The sequence below is a fragment of the Columba livia genome, chromosome 14 (assembly GCF_036013475.1).
Source record: "Columba livia isolate bColLiv1 breed racing homer chromosome 14, bColLiv1.pat.W.v2, whole genome shotgun sequence".
Lineage (NCBI taxonomy): Eukaryota > Metazoa > Chordata > Aves > Columbiformes > Columbidae > Columba > Columba livia.
The window spans coordinates 8,262,058-8,289,622 of record NC_088615.1 but is presented as its reverse complement, the minus strand read 5'-3'; the positions used below and the strand labels follow the sequence as shown (position 1 = coordinate 8,289,622).

General features: G+C 39.1%; 2 protein-coding genes across 8 annotated transcripts in view; both read right to left on the bottom strand.

Annotated features, from left to right (window-relative positions):
* Nucleotides 1–1,011: 1,011 nt before the first annotated feature.
* CLK4 (CDC like kinase 4) lies at nt 1,012–12,278 on the bottom strand. Of its 5 annotated transcripts, XM_021289025.2 has the most exons (15): nt 11,733–12,278; nt 10,809–10,864; nt 9,744–9,803; nt 9,002–9,159; nt 7,739–7,964; nt 6,504–6,594; nt 6,040–6,106; nt 4,922–5,038; nt 4,654–4,820; nt 4,466–4,560; nt 3,285–3,414; nt 2,868–2,950; nt 2,282–2,361; nt 1,453–1,540; nt 1,012–1,368 (listed from the first exon to the last, which is right to left on the bottom strand). In XM_021289025.2, exons 3-15 carry the CDS (start codon nt 9,795–9,797, stop codon nt 1,231–1,233), a joined length of 1,494 nt encoding a protein of 497 aa, XP_021144700.1. In that variant the 5' UTR covers nt 9,798–9,803; nt 10,809–10,864; nt 11,733–12,278; the 3' UTR covers nt 1,012–1,230. The 5 variants fall into 5 exon arrangements, with proteins under 5 accessions (XP_021144700.1, XP_005503491.1, XP_021144701.1 ...); XM_005503434.4 differs by lacking the exon at nt 10,809–10,864 and having other exon boundaries at nt 11,733–12,027; XM_021289026.2 differs by lacking the exons at nt 9,744–9,803; nt 10,809–10,864 and having other exon boundaries at nt 11,733–12,010.
* Nucleotides 12,279–24,112: 11,834 nt separating this feature from the next.
* Nucleotides 24,113–27,565, bottom strand: part of RASGEF1C (RasGEF domain family member 1C) — a 70,144-nt gene continuing 66,691 nt past the window's right edge. For all 3 annotated transcript variants that reach the window (XM_065029891.1, XM_065029892.1, XM_065029893.1), the window contains exons 12-14: nt 26,939–27,062; nt 24,848–24,920; nt 24,113–24,502 (exon numbers count right to left, since the gene is read on the bottom strand). In XM_065029891.1, coding sequence (XP_064885963.1) covers nt 24,478–24,502; nt 24,848–24,920; nt 26,939–27,062 — 222 coding nt within the window. In that variant the 3' untranslated portion in view covers nt 24,113–24,477. The remainder of the gene's footprint in view (nt 24,503–24,847; nt 24,921–26,938; nt 27,063–27,565) is intronic.

Sequence of the window (27,565 nt, the reverse complement as noted above, 5' to 3'; positions counted from 1 at the left end):
CAACAAGCACAAAACCTGTACTTAGGCTCCTGCGGAGATGAAAGTATTTACCGTTTCCTTCCTTAAGAAAGGTTTGCACTGACAGAAAAATAAATGGCCATAACTTGCTTATTGCATCTATACCAACAGCCTGCCTGAACGAAGCCTAACATGAAAGTTTCCCTTCCACCTGCTTCACTAGCCAGCCACACAGTGTGAAGTGGATTGAGAGGGCATTGAGTAAGACCTAGAAATAACCAACTTAAAAACATGGAAGAGCAAAAAGTACCAAAGTGCATCAATGGAACTTGCCAAGCAGTGCCATTTTCTTCTCAACTCAGCACCCGAGTTCCAGAAGTCACAAATGAGAACCCTTCCTCCTTCCTATTTTATAGCCTGATGACAGTTTCTCAGCTGCAAAGATTATTTATCAGTAATTAGAGACCAAGCTCCACAGAAACACGTATTTGAAGACTTCAAGATGATGTTGCCACCACTACAAGAGAAGCGCTTAAATATGCCACAATTCTGTGGCAGGCAGTATTTCTCTGCATTTTGTTCCAGGAAAGCACAATCCTTCTAAAAACTTTATCATTAAAATGCTGCTCTTCAATGAATGAAAATAATATTGAAACTATGAAATGTTACTTTTCAGACCTTAACAAAAAAGTTACCTATAAATACTTGACATTGAAAGAAAGCATTAGGCAAGATTCCAGAGGCTCATTAGCCTGTCACCAAGTGATGCACGCTGTTTGAACTGAAAACCTGGGGAAAAGGAGACCCACAAGAGATACCTACTTAGAATGTACACTTTTAAATCATTTTTCAGAATGTTATCACAAAGTATTATACAGCATGATTAGGTACTCTTAGCCCTTCAAATCTTTATGACTAATAAAAGGAAGGTAGTTAAAAACATTCCAAGTTTTCCAAAGTCATTCAGCAAGCCCAGAGAATCCTCAGCTCAAGTGAGATGCTTAACGAGCCCCATCCACAAAAGGAGAGGGTACAGCCTCAAAAAGAAAACAATTTTCAAAAATGAAAATTACCTTTATTTTTCACTTTGATACCCATAGGACTACAATGGTTCAATAAGGTAAATGTAACAGTTATACAAAACATATGTAAATATTTACAGACTTAACTGTACAAAATAATTTAAAGTTTACAAAAGTTTCATGCAATCTCTGCTGACTGACACAGTCTAGGAAATCTCCCTGGAGAAGCATATAGAATCTTTGAATTTCTTTATTTATTTAATGGTTCAAAAAAAGGATGCTGCAAGGCTTCATCAAGAGTAATTCTTTTGGCGGGATCATATTCCAGCATCCTGCGAACAAGGTCAAACAGACTTTGATGGTCTGTGTCTTGGCAATGCATGAATTCCTGAAAGAAAAAAAAAGGAAGTGTTTTAGGGGAGACCTTTCACAACTGCAAATGTAACACCACCATAAAAATGTTGTCTTGTACCTTTAAAGGCTTACAGCGTCTCCTAACGTATCGCCCTGCAGAACTGTGTTCATCCCAGTCCAGTTGGTCATGACGAAAATAATGCTTTCTGCATGACAAGGAAAATAATTTTAAGATAGCGTCAGTGTGTAAAGTGGGCAGATGCTTTTCTAAGTAGTTTTGAAACACCATAAAAGTTTTCCTGTATATCCTCATGCATTTGGGAGCAAACATCTCTTCTAGCTCATAGTTACTCACAGACACATGTTGCTTTTTATTACCATTGTCACAATATTTAGAAAACAGGCCCTGCAGTATTCCCATCAACAACATCACTGAAAATATATTTTCCATTACTGACATTTAAAGAGATGGATGCTTTAAGATGCTCTAAGGTAAGAACTTGGTCTCATCTGCTAGTAATAAATAAGACAGCTTGTCAATTAACCTCTAATAAGAATTTCTTATAAAGTCTGCAGAGTTTAAGTGGTTAGCAACTATTTAACAAAATCAGATTATTCCCAAATGTCTTTAAATTGTGTCTAATACTGTTCTGGTGACTATACCAAACTCAGCTTTACAGTCTTAAGAATAGTCATACTCAGTTTCTGTTCAAGAAGCTGGCATTCTGGTTGCTGGCAACTCAGACTACAACCAGAAGAGAAGACTATTGTCAACTATTTAATTCACTTAAATGTGACACCATTTCTTGCAACACACTCATTAATAGGTAACAAGAAGCCTGGAAGTCTCTTCGTTATCTTCAGAAGCTCACAACTAACAATGGAAACTTTAAAATTTCTCTTATAATAGGAAAATATTAGGCATTTTACTCCTATAATGAATTTACCTGGATTTCTTGATCATGTGAGTTGGCAGAGGCCCCAGTATTCTTTCCATCATGGCCAAGTGTTCCTTACTATCATGTGTCTGTGTGGAAAAAGCAATGAACTTACTTATCACATTTTTCTATTCTCAGGTGCTTGGTAACAACACTCATCTACACACAAGACATTTGCTGGAGTACCATCACAGTATCTTTATACATTATCACCATAAATTACCAATAGATTATGCAATGCAGCTCGTTACATAGCACTTCTCACAGTTAAGACGGCCCCCAAACAGCAGAGTTCATAAAGCAAAGTTTGTACGAGTATGTTTTCTTTACTCCTAATTCCAGCAGTATCTTCAGACTTTGTGCAGGCTTCAGCATCCAAAAAGCCAGAACAGATACATTAAAATAGTCTGAAGGAGATATTCAAGAGATCACATTTTCATACATGCATGCTGTCTTTACAATCTCATCCATGTTATGCTGAAAAACCCTGTAAAGCTATGCCTTTTACAGCAACAGTTAAGTACAGGTCACTGAAAGGCCATTAAAACATTCAAAATCAGTAACGAAAACATTCAATTTAACTTTATGTACATACCTGAAATACTGTAAATCCTAAGTAGTACTCAATTAGAATACAACCAATACTCCAAACATCACAAGGTTGCGACCATCCCAGTGCTGCAAAATAAGCCAAGTTTATGTTTTACTTTAGTATCTTTTCAAAACCTGTAATCCACAAAGCATATTTCCACTTTCCATGCATTACTGATGCCCACCTTCCTGTCTACACCTCTCCTCAAACCTCGGCAGGAGAGGAACATGTATAGACTCTAAAATACTTCAGAATGTTTTAGAGTATTTATTTTACTGTTTACTCTTAAGAATTCTAACATCACCATCTGTGGAAGATGACTGAATTATCAGAGCCACAAGCAACTGTTCCAGTTTATGAAGTAAAGCCATTTGAATTAACTGTAATTAACTGTCAGAAGGTTTAGAACTCTTTACTAACCTAAAATAACCTCAGGAGCTCTATAATGTCTTGTAGACACTAATGTGCTGTGATGCTCATCATCAAAAGTTGCACTTCCAAAATCAACAACTTTGATGTCTGTGTTCTTCAAAGTACGCTCATCTCGCTTCTGTAGGAAAATTGAAATACTATTTGTTAGTATTTTTTAAAAGTATGCTTAGGCAGAAGGTATTAATCACATTATCTTGTCTTCAAAATACCAGTTAACATAAAACACTAAAAATTAAACCTATGTAACAAAACACTCCTTCCAAATATATAAATTCCTATTCAGCTCCAGCTTCAAGAAAGAGGAGCCAGTAACAAAGGGATTTAATCTGAAGTTAGACCTCTCCCACAGTAACAGAGCTCCTTTTTTTGTGAACCTTCAAGTTAACTTGAGTTAGTTATTAGGTCTGTCTTGTTTTTTATTATCCATTGTCACATACACTCATTTATGTAATTTTAACTCTAAAATAAAAATAAAACCAAGCCCTATGCAAAAACTAGATGCACTGAAGTCCATATTGCTTTTCTGTCTCCAAAAAGTTTTTATAGTTTGAAAAAGGAGCAGCAACATGAATTTGTATTTCTGTCAGTGCTAGAAGTCATTTGTACCACAAATTCTTATCCTAATGCTATGTTTTCGTTTGCTTAGACTTAAAAGGAAGATACTCATAAAGAACACTCATGGCCCACACCAATTAGAACTCTGCCCAATGATCGACATCCCATGTTGACAACAAATAGAAAATTCATTTTAGCTACTAATCCAAGGACTGTAAAACTGACAGGCATGTCAGACTCCAGGGTAATCAGACAGAAAGCAAGATCTGACATTTCTCTCAAAACACAGGAAGGCTATAAATGCTATAAAGGGATTTCTACAATGGTTTAAGAAATATGAAGGAAAAAACCTGGCTGAATTCAAAACCATTAACCCAATTCTCCCTGTGAATGCCAAAACTTCATTAAACAGAAAATGCCTCAACTAGTCATTAGATGAAAGTTTCATCTGACTCAAAGTTACTCAGCAGAAAGTTAGTACATCTCAAAAAGCACAAAAGAAAATTCTAGTAAACATAATCACTTAACCTTTCTACACTTTTTTTTAAAAGAAAAGTTCAGATGTAAACAGAAATAGCCTAATTCAACTTGCGAGAAACAAAGAACAAACTTACCATTTTGGCATTGTACTTCACTATGTAATCAGACTCCACAAACAAGATATTTTCAGGCTTTAAATCTGTATGGGTTAGTTTATTATGGTGTAGAACTACAAGGAAAAAAAACAACAGTAGTCCATATTAACACATTCATTTCCTAAACAGGAAAAAGAACATATTTGATAAACTTAAGCTTTACTCACAGTTTATAGACTGGCAAATTTGATAAGCCATATTTCTAATGTCATTAATATGAAATGGCAGAAAGCTGTTTTCCTTAATAAAGTCGTAAGTACTAAGTCCCAGTAGCTCAAAAACAATGCAAACATGGCCATGATGATCAAACCATTCCAGCATCTGGACACAGCGGCTTAAAAAAGAGAAAAAAATATAACAAATGAAAACTCAATTTACTGAATAATTATCTTGTGCAAATCCTTAGTATGCTGATTGTTCTAATTTCATACTTACAAATTGCTGCTTGGATCCATGTTGTTTAAGTGTTCCAAAACCTGTATTTCTGAACGTGCTGCTTCTCGGTATCTACCAACATTTTTCACAATTTTAACTGCTACATGCATTCCTCTCCTTTAAAAGAAAGTAAAGCATTATAAACTGAATCAATTATTGTCAAATACCTACAACCCCAAAGCAGCTCAGCTTCAATACAAGAAACACAGAAGATTAAATGTCATAGAGAATTATGAGTTGGATTAAAAAAAAATTACCCAAGTTCTCACTTGAGGAATGTACAGCAAAAATGTGTCATTTTTTTCCTGCAACTTGCACAACTTGCTCTGGCTTTTTTCAAGTGCTCCTACAGAGTCATGGGAATTTAGTAACTTCTGAAGTTTAGGTTCTGAGTATTTTGTACTAGTAAAAACTGACCTGTACTCAGTATAATGTTACAATTGTAAGGCTATTACTTAAATGGAACACAGATGCACATAGTTCATTCTACTCCATTCACTGATAGCCAATTTTTAATTGTCTCTGTATTTTCATTCTCATAACTTAAGAACGTCTCCTCTCACAACACAGGCAGATTACATCTATTTAGTAAATGGTAGTTTGCACCATGCAGTTATACAGCTTGTACAGAAAAAAAAAGTATAGATATAAAAGGTTTGGTTTTGGAAGAAACCCTCTCTAGCAGATGTTTTTGCAACATAAACATGGTCAAGGAAGTTTATTGTTAAAGACTAGATTCTCAAAAGCTTAGAGGAAAAACAAAGTAACCAAAACTATTTCTCTATATCTCATCTTGTATAAAGTCAATACCATGCAAGGGCCTTTCATTGGAGCAATAGAAAAAAATAAAAACATTTATAGTACTGGAAGAGATGACTGAAAAACCTCAAAACCAACCAGAAACAGACTGGTATCACCTGAAAATCCTTCAAAATTTTCAGCCAGATAAAAGCAAACAAGGTAGCTCTCAAAAACAGTTTAACTCCTTTCTTAACTATAATGCAACACTTTATTTGAACTCTAATTTCCTTTTAAAGAAAATATCCCCAAACTTTAATTTCTGAGCTAAGGAGTCTCCTTTGTTATCAGATCCACTTATAAAAATAACCAAAACTTACATATCATGATCTATGCATTCCACTACTTTTCCAAAAGCTCCTTCTCCTAAAGTTGCAACAATTTCATCTAAAAAGAACAAACTAAGTTAGAATTATGTAACTACTTAAACAATAATTAATATTATTAATGTAGATTTAAAAACGTGCCATTACAAAAGCATAATTACTTTAAATCTCAGCATCTGAATGCATTACTTTATTGGACAGGTGTCATGAAAACAGTTAGCTAAAAAACTATCTCTTGTTCTAATCTCAAGATTCAAATTCATTTACTAATTGAACTTTTTGAACACAGTATTTAAATTCTACAGAAAAGAAGATATGCAAAAAACAAAAAAAGCACAAAAAAAAAAACAGAACAAAAAGAGCAATGAAGATTTCTTTAGCCCCCCTCCTCTGACATACTATTCTAAACAGATTTTTTGCTGAATAGTTTTTAAAAAGTGTTGAAAAATGTTCTATACATCTTGCTCTCAGAATGTCTCCGCTTTCACAGATCAGGTGACCCTCCTCATCATCCTCTACACTCCTGGATCTTTTCCTTCGGTGACTCTTCTGGAAACGGCACCAAGATCGTCCAGTCAATCAATATCAATCACAGTGAATTCAGGTCAGAATACGCAATTCATTCAGCGGGGAGATATTCAGGCATTCAGTTACACACGGCCACGAACAGTTGGCAGGAGCAATTTCAAATTCAGTCCCCAGAAATTCACAGGGCACAGTTTATGTTACAGAAGAAAAACATGGCAAGGAACAGATTTTCAGATAAATACTTAAAAGTGATAAAGCAACAGAAAAAACAACACAATTTTGTTTCTCAAACAGCGGTTTAACTAAGCTTACATATCTAAGCTTACAGTCAGGTGAAATGTTTCTATTTTAAACATATTTAGACATATTTAAAACATATTCTTCACGTAATATAAATACAAAACACTACCGAGTAATTTTACTTCCCTCGTGTTTAGAGAGAAGAAAAATTACGCCGAGGTCCTTAATTTGCATTGTATAAGCTAATATAACTTGCTGTTTCTTCTGCAGAAATGTGACATAAAACACCTGGAATATGTATCAGTGGGCATCATGCCAATAATGAGAAATTGAGAGAGCATGCCTTCAAAGGCAGCAAGCACCAAACTTATCCCATCTTCAGTAAAATATTAGCTGCCATTAGCCAGGCACATAACTTATCAAAGTTTTCTGGAATCAGGTGTAGAATTGTTCTTATCAATTTACCAGACACGCATATTTCATACCTCCAATTAAATTAACATTAAAAGGGCATGCCACTTCAATTACTTTAGTAACAGGATGGATGACATCTCACAGTCTACCCTCAAAAACATAGTTCACTACGCTGCAGAACTAAAGTGATAGCTCTACTTTGAAATAGGATAGTTACTTGTCTCCAATTTCAAGATAACATTTTTCAGATTATTCCCAGTGATCTTAACTACCAGCCACCTATGTTCCCAGTGTATAACTAGTACTGATGATAACCCCGGCCCCCACCCAACTCTGATCCAAAAGTCTCAAAGAACATACTCATATGCTCATAAATGGACTCAACTACAAATCCTTTTTAATAATATACTACTTCTTAAGAGTACTGTGACCAGGAATTGAAGTTCTAGCGCTCACTTAAGAAGTCTATTATCACTAATTCATTAATAATAAAGTTAAAAATTGCTCATACCGAATGTGATTGGTGACTGGAGCAATGATGCCTCTTATGCTTCCTTTTATGACTACTTTTCCTGCTCCGACCAGAGGATTTGCTATAGTGATGATGGTGACTCTTTTCATAGTCTCTGTGATAATGCCTGTGGTCATATACTTCACAGAAGTCATTTCTGTATTCCTCAACATATCTCCGGTCATGATGGTCTCTTTCATTTATGGCTCTATCGTCCAAATAATGACTGAAAATATATTTTAAGTGAATGTTCTCCACTTCAAAAACTTGAGGTTCCAACAAGATAAGCGACTTGAGCTGAGTTACATACCATCTGTCTTTACATCAAGAATGTTTTCTAATTGACTCCCTCCCCAAAAACAGAGGAGCTTTTGATGTTACTTTATTATGAATATAACAACATTGTCAGTCTCAAATACACAGCAGCCATCCACATGAACAACATATGATCTGTCCACAGTTTGCATAGTAAGAAACTCAGATTCAAAAAGGAAAAACACTTTCTAAAATATACTGAGCAACTCAATTACAATCTCCAAAGTCACAGGATAAATCGCTCTCAATATTGCAATAATCCCCTCCTATGGCTCCAAAGCTCAAAGCGAAAACCAAAACCTGGAGACTGAGAGAAGTAGCATTGTTCTTAGTGCTCTGCATTAAACATTAAAAACCTCACAGAATATCTGGACCAAGGATCTTCCGCACATTAAAGAGAACCCTTTAAGAAAGCTGCTGAGGCAAAGAGCCCCCATCATGCTGTACACCTACCCCTTCCAGCATTTTATATGCATTAGTATGAGCTCTTGAAATAATTACATGGGATATTCTTCTCAAGGGAAAAAAAAACCAACACATCCTTCCAGTGAAAGTAGTACGGGAGAAAAAGCAAACCACCTCCAAATTATTAAGAGAAACTCATACTCACCACTGCATTAAATGATTAAACAAACCTTCTCTTCCTTTCGTTCACATTAGGTAAATGAAAATGTATACTTTAACTTGAAATTTAATACTGAATGTATTCAATACTAATACTTAACTGACAACAGTGTAACAAGCTAGTAACATTTACTTGTTTTTATTACAGAATTCCTATTTAATGGTCTAGGTACTATGTTAACAAATCCAGTTATCTCTTAAGTTTGTCTTAAATGAGCCAAACCTTAAGGAATTGCCAGCTTTGGGCACTCAAAACCTCATTCTGAAATATTTGTTCTAGATATGATAAGAAACATTAGTGCTACTCAGTTCAGAGTCTTATACCTTTCTGAAATAGGATTTGTTTTATAGTGCTTGCTTTCCTGTCCACTGCTGGGGGACCTTTTCCTCCGTTTATGGGTGCTGCTGTGCTTTCTTTGATCCCAGCTCTTTCTGTCGTCCCATTCCGGACAATGAGCTCGCTTTGAATGCCGCATCTGCCACTAAAGAAAAACAAATCAACAAAAACACAAAAAAAAAAGGATTACACTGGTATTTGTAGATTGAGTCCACTTGTGTAGTTTGATCACATATGACACAACTAGAAAGAAGCACTTCTTCAAATAATTGTTTTTCCTCAGCTTTCCCCACACATCATTTTGGCTTCGGGTGAGTAGACATAGCTTTCTCATCCTAACTCTGCAACACTGTTACGAAACACAAGGCAAGATTAAATAGGCCAACTCATCTTCAGTTAATAGCTTCAAACATGTCATTAAAGCCTGTTTTAAATAAACTCTCAAGTGACTAAACAGAATAATTTCCTTAAAAACTATTCTGCTGGAGAAACACCTTAATCTTCAAATATTCTCTCTGACAAAACCTATATTGGACATAAGTTATTTCAAGGAAGTCAAATCTAAAAGCTCCTCTTACAGATCAATTTACAGACACATTTAAAGTTTTAGCACCAATCACAGTGACCTCTGATAAATTAACACACAACTTGGTAGTACTATGAGCCATAGTTTGGAACCCTATTAGCATGCAAGTATGTGGGTGTTTATTTGCCAGAGATAAAACCCACCAGCTTCCGTTGCTGGATGTTATAAGCAGGAATTCCGTGTTCAAACAGGTACATGCACAACTGGGGGGGAAAAAAAAAAAAAGTAAAATAAAGCATAGCTGTAGATTTAAGAGTATAACAAAATCAACCATTATTTGTTTACTCTTGTTTGGTAGTTTTTGGAAATAAGAGTAATATTACATAACTATTCAGTATATTCTGAAGAAGGAACGAACACAAGACAAGAAAAATTTTCCCTAGTAAGTGGGGATAGCAAGAAAAGTAGTTTAGAGACAAAGATAGCACTTAAAACAAAAAAAATCATGATTCTGTAAACGGACACAGAACAATGTTGGTTGTCTCTAGATCAACTGGAAAAAGTAAGAGAGCAGCTTTTAGAGCATGTAAGTAGCAAGCCTCTTCTGAAAAAGTTTTTCTGATACTTTTGTAATATTTGTGACAGGCTGGTAGTTTAAAAAAACCACTCTACAAAACACACAACAAACACTTGTACAATTATTTTTTTTTTTTTTTACAAAACCAGTTTTTAAATACAAATATAATGTAAACATAGTGGCAAACTATGCAAAAATAAGTGACTGGTCTAAGCTTTAAGTCAGTCACGCTCTAGGTCTCGCAAAAATCTCCTTCACTTACAATAATTAATAAGAAATAAAAAAATATACTAATGTGTTGAACGACAAACAAAAATTCCTGAAGGAACAAGACAAAAACCTATTACTGTTTCATTTACATGCCTGAATTTCTTCTCTTCTTACCCAGCTCCAAAGGCATTTTCAACCTACATAACTCGAATTATGAAATACACTCACGTTTCAATTATTCTACTTGTGAGGTAAAGAGCTCCCCCCACACACTCAGTTATAGGTGAACTCACAATTTCACTTATGATTGCCATTCCCCCTCCCATTTGGCAGAAGGCAGGCTGCAATAATGCTGTATAGTGGACAAATATCTAACTAAAATCACCATTAAAGCATCCTGCAGAAGGGGACTTGGGGGTGGAGAGATGTACATTTGGCACAGGAAACTGGAGGAAAGGTTTAGCTTTTAACTGCTGCTTACCTATACTCAAGCACTCAGAATTACTGAAATTAAGATGGAAGTCGTATGTTCTGTCCCTAAATGAGACAAGTTAATGTAAATAAGGAGGAAATTGTTAGAATAGGTCTCTGCGAGGCTTAAAATGGCTACAACCCGTTTCACAGTAGGAGCCACTTTAAGATTTTTTTACTACTATGCACTCCCTCTAAATAAATGCACTGAAACACTTATGCAATACTGACAGCTGACATGAACGTATGCATTCCTATACAGCATCTGGTCCTAATCTGTACCACAGGCCGTTTTCACTCCCACATTTTGCCATAAGGTTTCTCAAACAGAAAACACAGATCTTTTGTAAAAGATCCACGTACAAAGCGCCTCAGGAAGGCCCCAAAAGTCCTGCCATAAGCTGCCTACACAGCAGGTTCTAAATGTCTCTCCTTGAAAACTTGGCAGGTTGCACAGATCAGAGGAGGTCAAAGGCTTATTCCTTTGAGATGACCAAAGTTCACCAGGTCGGGTCGAGCTGAGCGTCCAGGGAACAGACATGAGCATGTCCCACAGGAGGCACCCACTGCCCCAACCCACTAAGTCCCCAAGTCCCCGTCCCTTCCTGTGCTCCCTTGGGAGGCCTCTGGAGCCGGGGGGGGGGGGGGGGGGGCGGGAAGGGAAGGGCCCGTCTCTGCCACCATCTGGGCAGGGGCCAGACACCTCGGTGCAGGGTGGGCTGAATAACCGAGGTGCGCGGCCGCTTCGCCCCTCTGCCCCCCGTCCTAAGCACCCACCGCACCCAAGGCCCCAGCCCATACCCCCAGTCCCCACTCGCACACCCACAGGCCCTCTCCACCACACGAGACTCTGACCAGGGGGGTCCTTTACTGAGGATTTCTCCCCACCTTAACGCCTCCCCAACCAACCCCTCACGGAAGGCTCTGTACTCACCCTGTTCCCCGGGCCGCGGAGGCGACGCGAGCAGGCCCCCTCAACCAACTCTCTCTGCGCCCACTCCGCTTCCCCGCTGCTTCGGTCTCCTGGAAAAATAACGGAGAGAGGAAAAACAAAAGATCCAGAGGAAGAAGGACACCTCCACCACTTACAGCTGAAAAAAAAAAAAGGCGAGCGATCTCCGTGTCCGCCCTGCGCACACAAACAAAATGGCGGCCGCCGCCGAGCGCGGAGAAACCGCTTCCTCCTGGCTCGTTCTCTCCGTCTCGTGGCTTCTGTGCGTTGTGACGTCAGACGCACAGCACAACGGGCAGACGTAGGACAAAGGCCGCCCCCTAGCGGAGGTGGGGGAGGGGAAGGGGTGCGTCGCAATGGCGGCCGCCGTGAGGGGAATGGGGCTTTCTACGCGCAGCCCTGCCCACTCCCTTCGGGCTGGCTTTTCCCGGCGCCCCTCTCTGTAGAAGACTCCGAGGAGCTGAGGCCGTGCGGCCTTGGGACCGAAATTCATGCAGGGGCTCAAGCAGCGAGCCCGGGTTCAAAGGCGACCACCGAGCTGGGGGGCTGCCTAATTGAACGGTCCAGTAATCACACTGCCAGTTAACTCCTCTCAATCAATTCATCAAATGTGTTTTAAAAGTTTGGTGTCCAGGCTGATCCCACCGTTAGGCCTGGCTTCGTGCTCGCTCAGGTGGAGCCCTGGGGGAGTCGTTCCTGCGTGATGCTGACAGCAAATAAAACTAATAAAATTGATTATCTACGCAAGTCTGCAAGTTACAAACACCACCTCCTCTCTGAGTAATTCCTCTGGCTGCTGAAAAGAGACTGTGTATGTTGTTGGCTGAAAGGGAATAGAGTTTTGCCCGTCCTGAGATGGACCCGCCAAGCTGCTCCGGCCGTGGGGCTGAGAGGACAGAACCCTAGAAATGGGACATGGAGATCGAGCTTTGTTTTTGGGTCCAGCAGAGACAAATACCCGCTTGCTCCAGAAAAGCCCAAAACCCCCGTGTCACTCGTGTGAATTAATCCAGTTCTGTACCGTGGAAAAATTATTACCCTCTCCTCTAGCAGTCATTCAGACACAGAATTTAATAAGCCAGAAGAAATTGCATTAAAGAACAGCAAAACCAAAATGGGGAGGAAACTGGAATTGGAATGCAAGCTTCAAATTTATTACCTCACTATGTTTTATCTGGGGAAAATTACAAATCTCTGAAGGTCAGTGGAAAATTGAAAAATTCCCAAAATTGGTGACTCTTCCTAAAATAATTTTAGCAACTTTTACCTTTGATACAGCAAGATTTTGCAACTGAAGCAAAATCAGAATGTCTAAGGTGTGGTGTACTTTACATTGAACAACTACTGGTGTCTCTTTAATGTCAGTCCCCCAAAATATTAGCAAACACTGCTAAAATGAAGACATACATTTGGATTCGTGGTTTTAAAATTTTCATTACAATTTATGTGCCAGTGAGCTTAAGATAAACATTTTAACATGGTTTGCACTAGAGTAAAAATCCTGTTTCTCTTGTGCTGTGGTGTTGTTTTTACTAAGAGAAACTAAGATATGGAACATTGATGGCTGTTCATTGCCACGTGGTTTGTTTTGTGCCAAATCTGTCCATGCTAAATATGGCTTTGGTGCCAGTGGTTTACTGTTTCTTATTTAGCATGTAAATGACTGGTTATTATTTATAAAACTAGTAATGACATCTGTGAAGTGGTAAGAGTTTTCGCGATATCCACTGATAAAGCCTCTGGCAGAGGAATTCTCTCAGAACACAAGCAGCAGAAAATTATATATGCAGAGAGCAAGGGTGCACAAGGGAAGTGTTGTGAACATGCAGAAAATATCTATTGACCTGACGCTAGCCAAGTGTACCACATCATCACAGTTTCTCAGTGAGTTCTTGTTCCAAGAGGACTCTCTAGGAAGGTGTCGAGGGTTAAGATTGCGGGGTGACAATAAAACCCTGGCAGATGTATTGTCAACCCCCTCTCCCCCCCACACACTTCCCCCTCCCTCTCCCCCCTTTTCACTAAGGAGAGGCGATTGGGAGGAAAAGAAGGACAGAGTGAAGAGAGTTGGAAAAAATTAAAGATGTTTTACTAATGCTACTAATAAGAATAGAGAAAATAATACAAAATATACAAAACCAATCTTGAAAGTCTCAGCAACTGCAGAGCCGGCACCTGAAGTCCTGGATTAGACTCTGCAGCCAATCGGAGCTGGATTCAGTCTCTCACTAGGCCTCAGTTCGCAGGGACGAATAGCAAGGTCCTCTCCTAATGTCGGCCATAAGCAGAAGGGAAAAGGGAAAAGCCCTAGGAAGGTGGATGCTCCAGTTTACAAAAGGAGCAGAAGAGATTCTGATGCTCTTGAAGGAACCTCTAATTCACATCCAGAGACTGTGCAAAACAGAAATTAGAGGTGCCCTGCCTCCAACCAGGTGGAGGAGAGGGATAACAGAGTTTATTGGACTGTACAAATACGATGGCCTGGTACAACAAACCCCCATGAGTACAAAGCTTTAGTGGACACTGGTGCTCAGTGCACAATAATTCCTTCTAATTATAAAGGAACGCAATCTTAACCCTCGACAGAAGGGTATTTGGATTTTATGGGAAGTTTCTTGCTGAAAGGCTGATGACAAACCAGTGGTGGGTATCTCTGGGATGTGGCAGAATCATGTTATCTGCCTTCCTTGCCTCACTGCTGCTGCAGCTTTACTAGGTCTTACCTTTGCTATTTTTGTTTTCCCGTATAAATAGCCGAGAGGCCCTCGAACAGGGTGTAGCAGCTCAGGGACAGTTTGGGGAAATCCCGTTTAGTGGGACAGAATAAGATCACACTGGAAGAGACTATTGGAACTGACTACCTTGAAGCAGGAAAATTTTGGTTCTGGGGTATTTCAGTTCTTTCCCATTGGGAAGAAGGATCCTCAGTCTGGAATAGAAGAGTTGGAAATAACTATTGTTCGTTATGAAAATGTAATGAATGGGAGCTAGTAAATATTAATCATTTTCAGCTGATAATTGAAAGAACAAATCTATCAGAAGAATAATTAGCTTTTTGTGTTGAACCTTTTTCAAGAAGAAAAATGGTAATATAAAGGTTGGACCACCTTCACATCAAATATATATAAAGTAAACTAAAGAAATTTCACTCCGAAGCAAAAGCCTCATGACAAAGTTTATACTAAGTAGCCTCTATAGACAGACTGTGAAGTAGTTTCAGCTATTGCTCTTTGTGCTAAACAAAGTGCTGTCAAAAATACCTCTATAGACATTCAAAAGAAAAGCAGTACTGAAAGCAGTGAATTCTCCCTCCTGTTCAGGAGGTGGCAGTGGAAACCCAGCAGTAGAGAGATGTCAGCTGTAATTTCAGTGGTATCTCAGAGACAGAGAAATTCACTGGCCATGACCAGTTCGAACAAAGCAACAGCCCCTCTAGAAATGGCCATTTTGAAGATAGGAATAATCTGTAACGGTGAAGAATAGAATCAGAGAAATTTAATCTTTACAAAAGTGGGAAGGAAACTCATTTGAGTGCAGTTATAGCTGCTTCTGCTGTCAACCCTTATGGTATTTACTGTTTTTTATATGAAATGTTTCCTTGTTTAATTAGACTTTACAACACCAAATGTGTGCTCAACTTGAGGAAAGAGTAACACACAATGCAGCCATGTTTTAGATTGCTTCATGCAGCAAAATACATTACAGTTCTGTGTAATTATCCTGATGGGACTCATTTGTGCCTGTATGAAAAGCTACATTCAACACCTTTGCTTCAAAATGCCATTTTGTACGGTCCCTCTTTCACATGCTTTACAACAGCAGGTGATCCATCCTCACAGCAGCTATTCAGGAGACGTAAATCTCATTTAGTTTTCCCATTGCTCAGATATGAAATTTAAAGGAGGGGTTGTTTGCCTTACCCAAAGCTTCTGAAATACTCAGTGGCAGAGGCAAAAATTTCCGACTTTCAGTGCATGCAGTACATGCATGCTGTGCTTGCTTTCTGTTAATTAAAGATGTATTGGTTTTGTTTTTCCTCTCTCTGGTTAGCACATCCCATTTCTGCGAGATTTGGAGTCAGCAACACCACGTACACAGTCCAGAAGTCCTGGGTTGGTAACGGCAGGCAGAGCCAGGCTGTGCTGAATGGAAGGAACACACTCACAGGAGTAACGTGGTGCAGATGCTTAATGTTACAAACTCTACCACTTATGCCTACACATGAGTTTCTCCTCTGAGTCTCTTCTTTGTTTAAAATAATTTAATGCTACTTGAAGCAAGGATGCCTCTTACCGAATGTGGTTACTGCAATGGGACTCTCATCTCAATAGAAGCTGTCAGTTTACAGCAATACCAATAATAAAAGAATGCAATTAAACATTAGTTGTACCATGGAGTTTTATAGGAACAGACTAAAAGTACACAGGCCCAGTCCTGTATTTGTCCTCTCATTATGAAGAAGTTTGGAGTCTACAACTACCTAAGAAAATACTTTTATTATGGGAACTAAGAGAATTTACCTCTTTTCCTTGCAGTGTGTTTGCAGTGCGACGTTCTGAATGTGTGAAGATGAAGAGAGAAGCAGTAAAGTGGAAACAAGAGAAAGAGCAGAAACCACAGGTACTTTTGTGCCTACACGCATATTGATGAATTGCTGTGTGCAGTCAGGGATATCTTTGTGGTTTTGGAATTTCAAAGCAACCCAAGTTTCTTTACAGCCTGTTCTGTAGATTTGCAGTTGTTGAAATCTCTACTACAAATAAAACTGAAAACCAAAATCAACACGGCTGAGCCTTTTTAAAATTTTATTATTATTCTTATTTGACACTCACATTACAAAATTTAGAAACCATAGACAGTTCAGGCAAACTGTTAAAACACAGTATAAATTAGGGGGGTTTAATATATAAATTCTATACATAGGTAAGTTAGGCTCGAACATGACTGACAAAAGGATTTCATAACAATCTTACCACAACTGTATAAAAAGGCATGGGAATAGGATGGGCACTATCATCATGAATGCAGGTTAAGACATTTTCCACAACAGCTATAAAGCGTAACAATGACCATGCTATTCTTGCGGTGTTTATGTGGGGTACAGTATGCATATTACCATTAACATTTTGCAAGATCTATGTACAGTCACAAAATCATAACAGCCACGTTCAAGTAATCTTACTGTTTCCTGCCTGTGCAATTAATAAAGTGTTGGTATTTGTTCTGAGGGCTTCTAACAAAGCTACATGGTTTGAGTATTATAGATGGTAGAGGGATTTCAATTTGACCAGAAATTGCTAATCATAACATGAAATTGCTTCATTTAAATAAAAAGATACAGGAAAAGCACAGCACCTCACTACTATCTTTCACATGATCAATATATACCAGTCTTTTAATCCATATTTATTTCCTATCTTGATTCTGTTTTAAAAAATAAAATGATAACTTAGTTCCCATTTTTCTAAGCACAGTTGTAAAAAAGAGTTATGCCAAAATAAATGTAAAACTAAAATTCGGGTATATTTATAGGGTAATTTTTGAAAGGACGTGCTTCCCAGGCGACCCTGGATGTGTCACTGAACATTTGAATTTCTCAATCTGAAAATAAGGACAGTTCTGCTTTTCCATTTTTACTCTGTGCTTTTAGGCCTGTGAATGTTTTAGAACAGTAGGTTCTTGTAGTTAGGTTTAAGATAGCTGCTACTGTCACTAAAAGTGAAAAAATCTTAACATCTGATTTCTCACTTTTATAAGCTGATGAACACTTGCTAAGAGTTCTGAAACCCAGTGGATAATTTATTTTCCATCTCTGTTGTGTACCAGCAATGGTCTCGTTACAGACAGACTCCTAAGGAAGTACTTGTATGGTTCTAAGAATCACGTCTTGAAACACTTGAATTTAATAGCTCTTTTGGTATCTTTCACTAAGCTGTAAGAATCAGGAGGATTCTCTTGGAACAATTCCTTCTAGTTCAAGATGAGGACAGACTGTAAGTGATAACCCAACTTGGGCTGTTAGGGAAATACATATGATGTCAATTGTCGAGATTGCAGCCCCTGTTTTCTCAACTCTCTCTACCCATGGGCCAAACATTAAAAAACCATCATATGTTCAGTTGTTTCAAACAGACTGGAATTTTAGAAGCATAATTAAATAATGAAAGCAGTGATGTAGTACTGCCCTGTTACAATTCACTGAGGAAGTCACATTTCTCTGAAAGGTAGATGGGGTATGGAATTTTCTGGTCAGAAGTCCATTAAATTGGCTCTAAGTCTAAGCCACTCTGCATTTACAGCATTACGGTCTGCGTCTGGCCACAGTGCGAGGCAGGGAATCTAGACAGGAGTTACTCCTAGTGTAGATTTTCTCTGTATTTGAGGTTATAACCTGAGTTTTAGTGTCTCGAAGCTGTGCAGACTGAATGAAATACCACCCATACAAGCTATTAGCTTCTTATCTACATCTTGCATAATGTAAAAACGCAGGATTTGATGTCTTGTGTGAGCCTTAGCTTAAAGTATTTAGTATTTTTTGCATATCTGAAAATATGCAAAAAGAATTTTAAAAGAAATTAATACAAAACAGATCATCTTCCAGGTCTGCTCCATCAAAACCAGGTAACGTGTTTGCTGCCTCCTCTGCTGTGCTCAGAGCTCAGCTGCTCCAGAGCAGCTCACAGTGGTTGCAGGGCAAGGGACACACGCTAAGCCAGTATGCTTTCCTTCCAACACACCCAACATTAACCCCAAAGTATTGGTACAGCTTTCTGCACCAGTATTTCACTGTGTTCTCTCCTGCCTTAGCCTGCCAAGCTGCCATTGATATGAATAGCAAAATATGCACAGGTATCTTTTTCCACTCCGCTGCCATGCTGTAAAATAAGAAAGTTAACAACCATGGAGGTATTTATCATGAGTTTTTTAGTACTTATTTTTCCATGCTGCTTACATCTTAAACTTTTTGTCAACTAAATACCAAAATCATCACTGTTTCTAGTCCTCTAGAGGAACCTTCTTTAGTTAAAAGAATTCTCTTGTAATCATTCTGTTGGATGGATAAGTACTCTTTGCCCCAATGAACTTCCAAGAACTTCCTCCCTTTCCAAAGGGATGTGTCCCAGCAACAGAAACTCCAGAGTGCAGGCTGAGATACAAATTTACATGTCAGCTTTGTACAGGATCATCTAATCACCTCTACATCCCCCTGTTAGTGTATGTGCTGCCATACGGACACCAGATAAGCACGTGTGGTTCCCCAGCCACAGTTCAATAATGCCCAGCACCCACTACCGAGGTAATTTCATGCAACAGATAATGTGAAAAAGGACAAAAGAAAGTCTTTGGCCCACAGTGGAGCCTCAGAGCAGAGACCAAGGGGCTTTTCCCTGTTTCCTTGTCACTTCCTAATCCCATTTTGCAATTATGACAATAGAAAGAATCAGTTCACAATCAAAGGGGTTTTAATTTCCAATGAGAGAGTCACCTGAGACAGGGTAATTACTACCAATCTTACAAGAAAGTTCTTAAAGCCATAAAATCAAATTTTACTCTCAGATGTGAATTAATTCCTCGGATCAGATTTAGTCTTTGAATTTGCTGCAGAAACTTCAACAATGTCAAAGAAAACTTTTGCTAAGGCTGGATTTTCACCCTATTAAGTGCACCTGCTCATCTGAGAGTTGCACCTGGCTTGAAAGAAAGGGCAGGGACTACACCAGCTGTCAATGCAACCTGATCCCTATGAATAACTTAAAACTGTAGTATACTTAATAATTTCAGGACTGTTCCAAAACTCATCAAAATCAATTGAACTTTCTCCTCGGGCATGTCGCTGGGCTTGGGATCAGTCTTATTCTATGGAACACATTCATTGTTCAGCCAGATACTGTTAACTATGTAACATTTTTAAACTGATATGCATAACAATATCTTTTCTACTAACACGTCTTCTTTTTGATAACTCCAATTACATATTCAGTAATCTGAGCTCTGTTCTAAACTGGATTTACAGTCGTGCAAACCAGTGCTCATGTGCTTTAATACAAGGTGCATAAACTATTGCAATAAAACACGATGAAGTAACCAAGGTATCAGTAAGGGACTGGCTTGATGTTGAGTGATTATCTTATCATGACTGAGCACATCGTAAGATATTTTCAAGCTGAGAAAAGTACCTCTACGATTACATTTTTTTCTTATTTTAAGTGCTTTAGCAGCTGTGTCCACACTTTGTTAAAGCTCCATCTCAGCAGTAGCTGGGACCACAGTTCGCTTCTAGATCTGAGTGTCTATCCACACGGGGAGCCACCAGCCAGCTGTATGATGGGATTGTTACTGCCTAACAGAGGGAATAACAATTTGCTAAGCTCGGTGTACTCTGGTGCACAGGGTTCGTGTGCACTAAACTCATTACGAGAGGTTTTTGCCCTCAAAATTCAGTCATGCCCAGCAGACATCCATCCATCCACCTTTAATTAAGTAATGTGATTGATGCCAATATAGATGACCTCGTGCTATTTCATTGACAACTAAAGAGGGAGAAGTATGGCCTGCATCTCAGAAAAAATAAGAGGAGAGCTCAATATAGCAGAATTCGGCTTCTGGTGTTCTTCAGACATGTCAGAGCCTCCCTACAGCCTCCTCCAGTGAGTTCCTGGCTCTCTCTTTACCCTGCACAGGCTCCAGCTTTCAGAGACTTGATCCCTGGTGGGCACAGTACATCCCCTTCTTCTTGCCACATCATTCTATGTCCAGCTGGCTCACAACAAAGGGCAGAAGCTCAATAAAACAACCAGATCACGGACCCATGATTCTCCTAACAGAACTGCAAGTCAGATGTCCCGTTTGAGAGGAGTGAAGGGTATTGAACCACAGAAGGTGCTTGGAAAATCCTACCCCATAAGTGGCTTCCCAGTGGCTCCAGAAGGACAGGGAGCTCACTTGCTGAACTGCCCTGGCCTCTGCAAGCACAAGTCACTTGAGGCAACTCCTTTCCCAGAGTGAGATCCTTGGGGCCAAGAGTCTCCTGTACACTGCAGAGGCTGCTGCTCAAACACCTCACAGAAAAATAATTGTTTATGGCACCAAAATCCCTTCTAATGTCAAATCCAACAGGTGTCTCAGGGACACCTGTTACACTTGATCAAACTCATGTGCAGATCTGACATTTCAATTATTTTCTTATATCTTCCTAATATTTATTATAGTGAACCTGTTATCAGTGCATTTTTGGCCAATACTACCCAACTGTTCCTGGATTGGTAAGTGTTTTCCTGCCTTTTTCACTCATTTTTGGTTCATCTTGGTTTGTGGGGGTATTTCTGCTTTAATTACAGTGTAACACATGCAGAGATGCAGGGCTTGCAAAAGCTAGAAAACACTTTGTCACAATTTAGATGTCACATTTTACTGTCTGTTCAGTTTTCCAGTGGTTTGTCCCCTGGTGTAGTTTGTAGTGGCTTAGTGCTCAGTCTTCAGTGATAGTTTCTTTTTAGCGCGGTAGGATCTCTCTACACGTTTATAGCAAGGAAACATTAATTACTGGTGGTGCTTTTTATCAAATGCTAAAACATTTTCGCTATTCCCCAAATTGTCATCCCCTGTTTTCAGTTGTACTCGTGCTCTGTAAATCCTGCTGGTGAAGCAAGGCTCCAACCATTCTCCTGTGTGGAGCTGCATACCCTAGTTAGGCCAAATATGAATTACAAATGCAACTGACAGCTGTAACTTAAGGCTTTGCATTGTTTCTATTTAAATCAACAGGGTTTTTGCCATGAAATTGTGTGAAGACGTGCTGTGATTTCTAAAGACCGTTCTTTAAAAGTGCTGCCTTCTCCGACCTCCAGGTTGTTTTGCAAAGAGCAGCCAGCGTCTCTGGAAATCACACACTACAGATCAATATGCCACGTGCCTTTGTAAAGCAATAATTGCTTCAGTATTCACCAAGAGGTGAGGATGTTTAGCACTTCTGAAAAAAGACCTTTTAAATGTGCGACTACATAAAGGTTTAAAGACAGTCTGGTGCTTCTGAAAGTCCCACTAAGCCCTTAATACCTACCTAAATCTGACCTTTATGCTTCTATTTTAAGCACTGAGGCTTGAAAGTTTTGGACTATGAAAGTGGTTTAGTTTGCAGTGATAAACTCTATGAGATCTAATTTAACTCATACTTATAAAATTGCCTGAATTCATGGAAGGTGCCCAAAAAACTAAAGTATTATCATGAGAAATCACATTTTCATTCGTCTTGGGGATGTTATAATCTCAGCTGTGCCAGCCTCTACTGGCTCATTAGAAAAGGAGTGATGATCTGCATTTTAAAAAGCAGGTTTTAAGAAAGGACCCATCCACCTACATCTGTTTTCAGATAAATTAAAAAAAAATCCACTATGAAGTCACATTGTGCCTGTTAAAAAGATGCAGAAATTAAGGAAAAAAATGACCATTTGTCAAACACACTTAAGCATTGGCATTGTTGTAGATATGCTTATGGTTATTGCTCTGGGTTTGGTTGGAATTTAACAGGCTTTTAATGGCATCATTTTGGAAACGGCTCTGCTTGAACGAATGGCTCTGTGTCTATGTTCCTCTATATAGCTCTCAGGTCATGTACAAAAATTAACAAAAACAGCATATAAACAGTATCACCAGAATAGTGCTCATCCCCTGGCTGGAATGATGTTGTACCATCCTCACTCTTAGCTCTTCTACACACAGCTTGAGTAAACACCTGCTATTTTTATGTTCCCCCTGCTTGAATTCATGCACTGATAGACCTATATGAAAAGAAGTTTAGTTCTGCTTCAAGCCCCTGCGTATGCAGATCTAGAAGCAGCTGTCCTGCTCATCTCAGTGACTGCGAGAGCAGTGGGTTCCTGGTGGCCACGATCCAGCCTGCACAGGTTTTCATAGCTCATAACCCAATGTCAGAACCGCGCTGTAGACACTACAGACCTTCAGTGGATCACACAGAGCGTGTCTCGGGCTGCTGAACTCCAGCTCAGCTCCGTTGTCAGAGCTGCCCTCAAACCCAGCTCCCCACTGCCCAACAGTTCAGCAACTCGTTCAGGCACGGATAACTTATGAGGCCTGGCAGAGGGCAGGAGCGGTTCCAGTGTTCTGGCTAAAGGCATAAGCCAACACAGCCAAGTTTTGCGATTAGCCTAATTTTTCAAAATAATACAGCCACTTGGAATCACTCTGTATTTCAGTAAAACTACTACTGATCTCAAAGAAAGGGTTACATCCTTCTATTGCAGGCAGAAAGACTGGAACATCTGAAAAGGCCAGCATCAAGGCAGTAATAAAATGCAAAGTTCAATATCATGTGGCATTTAGGTTTCATTTAAGCTTTTTGAGGTCTTTTCTGGGGCAGGTAGGAATATTCCTTCCACAAACAAACGATTAGTCTACTGGTAGGGCTTAGTTTTGAATTTAATATCCATATAGTTCATTATTATTTAACATATTTGTTACAGTAGCACCTTGATTTTTGTACACCTTTAAACACAACACAAAGTCCCTACTTCATATTATCTGTAAGGAAATGGTGAACATGGTTTAGATCCTAAAAATAAAAAAGAGAAGAATGGTTATCTGCTCATGAATGACAGCTTTTTAATGCATTCATTCTAGTCTGAACCCTCTTTCTTTTTAAAGCATACCATATAGTTCCCAAATTCAGAGCAGTTACCCCCATGTCCTATCCTCTTAGTACTATGTTGTAAAATGAACAGTACTGTATTCATTGGAACCTGATAATTATTTTTTCAAATGGTAATGCGATATCTTTTTTTCTTAAAGTGTGATAAAAGCCTCTAAAAGATGCAACTCAGCATCAACAAAATTAGGGAATACACTACATACATTAAATAGAGGTAAGTTGAGTCCAGAGGCATTTGCTTCTTCAGTTCAACTTCAGATATGGTTGGGGGTTCTTTAGGCAACACCGTCCGCACCCTGTGCCCTCCTCAGCTCGGCCGAGATTCACAGTAAGAAAAGCAACAACAGTGGTGGGAAGAAGAACTAAACCATAGTCCCACTTCAGACTGTTCTCTGTAAAAAGTCATGGGGCTTGTATGACTGTCCAATGCTGATGTGGTCTATATGTGACATACGTGTCCACGTATGAGCGAGCAATGTCAGTTTTCATCCGTTGGAAGCTTATACCTGTAGCAGTCAGTGCTTTGTTCAACAAGGCTGGGGACTGCTCACGTGAGATTAAGTTCTTTCTTCATTCAGCAATTAACCAGATTGCTGCTGTGTCTGTGTTTGATTTAATTTTACAATCCTCAGAGAGTTTAAAGAGCTGCTGTCTGAAGCACCTGCTTCTGAAATATTCATGTGTATTTCTTCTTCTCTTTTTCTTTTTTTTTCCTTTTCTCCATTCTCCTTTGCAGTGCCATTGTTCTCAATGGTCCTGGTTTTCTGTTTTATTTTCCAGAGGCAAAAATTACGGTGATCCTGACGCAGTTTGGGCACAGCCACAAATAGTCTGTTTGTCCTTCCTCTTATATCTCATAGTTAGAAAAGCGTCATTGTGCATACAGTTCTGTTGCTTTCAGTGGATGAATCCAGTTCACCCGTCATGTCAGGAAGTCAAAAAAACAACAAAAAACTCAAACAAAAGAAATTGTCTAAATCCCAAACAGGCATCTTTGGAATCAGTAGTGCAAAATGTTTGCGGATTTCTTTTCCTTGACCTACTGCAATAATCTCTTAATCTTCAAGTCTTTCCTAAAATAGAGGATCTGTAAATTTAAAACATAAGATTTTTATTTTTTTTTCCAAAAAGGCAATATGAAAGTATGGGGTTTGTTTGTTTTTATAATCACTCTCTTCAGATTCTCACACCAAACCCTTACACATCTCTTACAGGAGACGTAGACTGTAGGAAGAGGGTATCCTTTAAATGGTGGATAGTTTGTGATTACGATTAGCTTTTACCAGTGCAGCCTCAGCTCTGTAAATTAGTCTTAAATACAAAAGACCCCCATCAGAGGTCACATTTTATATGCCAGCACTTTACAAGCTTTGACTATCAATGCAGCATTTGGGAGGTACTTTAGAAATGAGCTGATAAAACGAGTGGTTACCTTAAGGATTTCCACCTGTCTTTTTCTGTCTGGTTTTCCGGACTTTCGCTTTCATAGGAAGCCAGATACAAACCTGGGAAAGGTAAATCTGTGTTATTGCAACAGCAACATTAACCCCCTATCTCTCTGCATTTCTGTGCGTCCTGTATTGTACCACACAGCAAGAGCAACTAAAACTTCCTGGTCCATCAGGTAGCTGGTCATCAACAGGACACTGATGTTCAGCTCACACATGTGCCTTTACAAAGCTGTTAGGTTAATTTTGATGGAACAGTAAAGGACTTCAGAGTTAACATATGTTAGCATGACCTTCCTATAATAATATTAAACAGTTAAATGGTCTCTGGTTTTGCCTATAGAGATCTCAACTGATTTACTCCATCACAGCACTGCCACCAAAGTGTTATTTGAACATTTAAAAAGAGTGCACAAACTGGCAGCTAAACATATAAACTTTGTGAAATTAAGGATATTCCCATCATTTAACACAACTTTATCTTCCTCAATCTTTTTAAAGCTTACAGAGACATGGTATCTTAAATGGATACAAAACACCCTCAAGGTAAGAATGAGTTACAGACACCAGAGAAGGAACACAGAAGAAAATAAACAAGTCCTTTTTGTCTGCAAAACTTTGCATTGTAGGATGCATTTTATGATACCAAAATGTGTCTATGCTGTAGAGTCTCCTCTGCAAAAGCTGGCGTTGCATTAATAGCTCGCTGTCTTCACAGACTTTTTTTAAGTAGGCCATAATTTGTGTTCACACACATTTCCTCATTTGACTGTTTAAGCGATGCTTTATTCTTTAATACTGGAACCATCTCAGTATTCAAGTCTGTACTACAATTCAATTGCATTTATATATCCGAGTGTTGGCCCACTATTCGTCCACACTGGGACAAGCAGAGTCCAGCTGCATTTCACGTACCACTGCTGCATCTCTCTGCTGTATCCTCCCACCTTTCACTCAGGGCAGGTCTCCTGCTCCACACTTGCCCTGGGCAACGGAACAGGCTGCCCGTGGCTTCTGCAAAGGGCACCTCGTGGAAGCAGCAGGGATACAGGGGAGAGCATGAGAGACAAAAGCTGCAAACAATTAGTGGGTCGAGGTCACGCTTTTTTGTCCAGCAAAACTGTACTTTTAAACACCACTTCTGAGATATCCCTGACTTTGGCTTAGAGCCTAAAAACAGAACAAGGGCCTCCATCCTATCTCCTTTTGATATGTATTACTTTAATCACATTAATTATTCTATTTTGACAGTCTTAGGATTTAGGCAGGATTTCTGAAGCAGAATTTTGTGTTCTGAAGTACTCTGTGAAATAAAAACTGTCTGGTCTGATTAACTCGGATTAGTAGAGAAAACTGGCTATAGAATCAAGAAAAAATACACTGAACACCAGTTTAAGTTATAGGAACATAGCTAGAGCCAATTCCGTGCGTGACAATGTACCAAGAGGCAACTGACACAAATCAGTATGAAATGACACAGTCTGATGTGCTGGATACCAAATTGAAGAGGACAGATAAGTATAAAAAGAAAATCAAAAATAATTTCAGAACAGGGCTGTCATAGCTACAGCTTAAATGAATTACTAGAAAAGATTTTTCTTCAAAATTCTTTTTAGTAGATAACATTCTTTGCTGTAGCAGAGGAGGTCAGCTGGACTACATCGCCCTGGGCTGTCTTCACTGAAGAGATGACAGTGTGGGTTTGCAGAAGAGATTAGTTCTGGCTCCATCGGTCACAGAATGAGTGGCTAAGGGACAGCTGACATTCAGAGCAGCCCACAACATGGTTGTGTGGCCTCTTCTCTTGGTTATAAAAATAGGGCCACATTGGCAGCTTCCTAGATAGTGCCTTACAGAGAAGCTACACACAAAAGAGAAGCGATCAGGCAGCAGCTTCATGAGCCAGAAGGTTGTATTTGCAAAAACACCTTGTTAGACTGGGGATAAACAAACTGCATGACAGGAAAGAATCAGGACTGGTCAGTGAGAGAGATCACCAAAGCATGGAGCAGGGTGTTAATTACTAGTGATGAAGAGACATATTTTCAATAATTACATATTGTACAGAATCTTACCATCTTCAGTAAAAATGGGAGCAGTATGCAAGTAGTGGATGATGTTAGGGTCTTGTTCAAAGGGACATTCCACTTGCTTCCATGTTATAAATTCTCCTACTTGCTTAGCCAGCTCCAGAAATTTCTATAAACAGAAAACCATTCCAACTCAGATTACAGTAAGATTATCTCACTGAAACAACCACATCCAAGCAGAAAGCTGGGATCCAGGATCCCTTGTGCCAAACACAAGGATATTAGGAGAAAAGAGCCCTGTACGTTTCAGAGGGCTACATTTCACAGTCCATTACAGGAGAAAAAGAGAGGCAAGGGTGCGCTACCTTCCTTCTTACAAGCCGACTCTGTACCTAAATGAAAATGTATCCATAAGCAAAGTTATGGGTTACACACACGTACTTAAGAACAGAGGATGTAAACTTTTATGGAACAGGAGGGAGCAGAATTACATATAAATTCCATGAAGTGGAGTGACTTCTACACCTTACAACTCTTTAGGTGTTGTACCAGTTCTGATATAATTTAAGGCAATGCCAGGTTCAGTATTTTATGCATTACTCACTACCTCACAATGCCAATAACTGAAAGAGAAACTGAACACAACCAAAGTGATGCTGAAGAAATAATTTA

Bases quoted from the DNA above. Each gene is read 5' to 3' on its own strand.
- CLK4 (XM_021289025.2), bottom strand. From the start codon at position 9,797: ATGTACCTGTTTGAACACGGAATTCCTGCTTATAACATCCAGCAACGG. The intron at 7,965-9,001 runs GTATAAGACTCT...ATATATTTTCAG, and splicing joins ACAAATCCTATTTCAGAAAG to TCATTATTTGGACGATAGAG. The intron at 2,951-3,284 runs GTTAGTAAAGAG...CTTATTTTGCAG, and splicing joins AGCTCCTGAGGTTATTTTAG to CACTGGGATGGTCGCAACCT.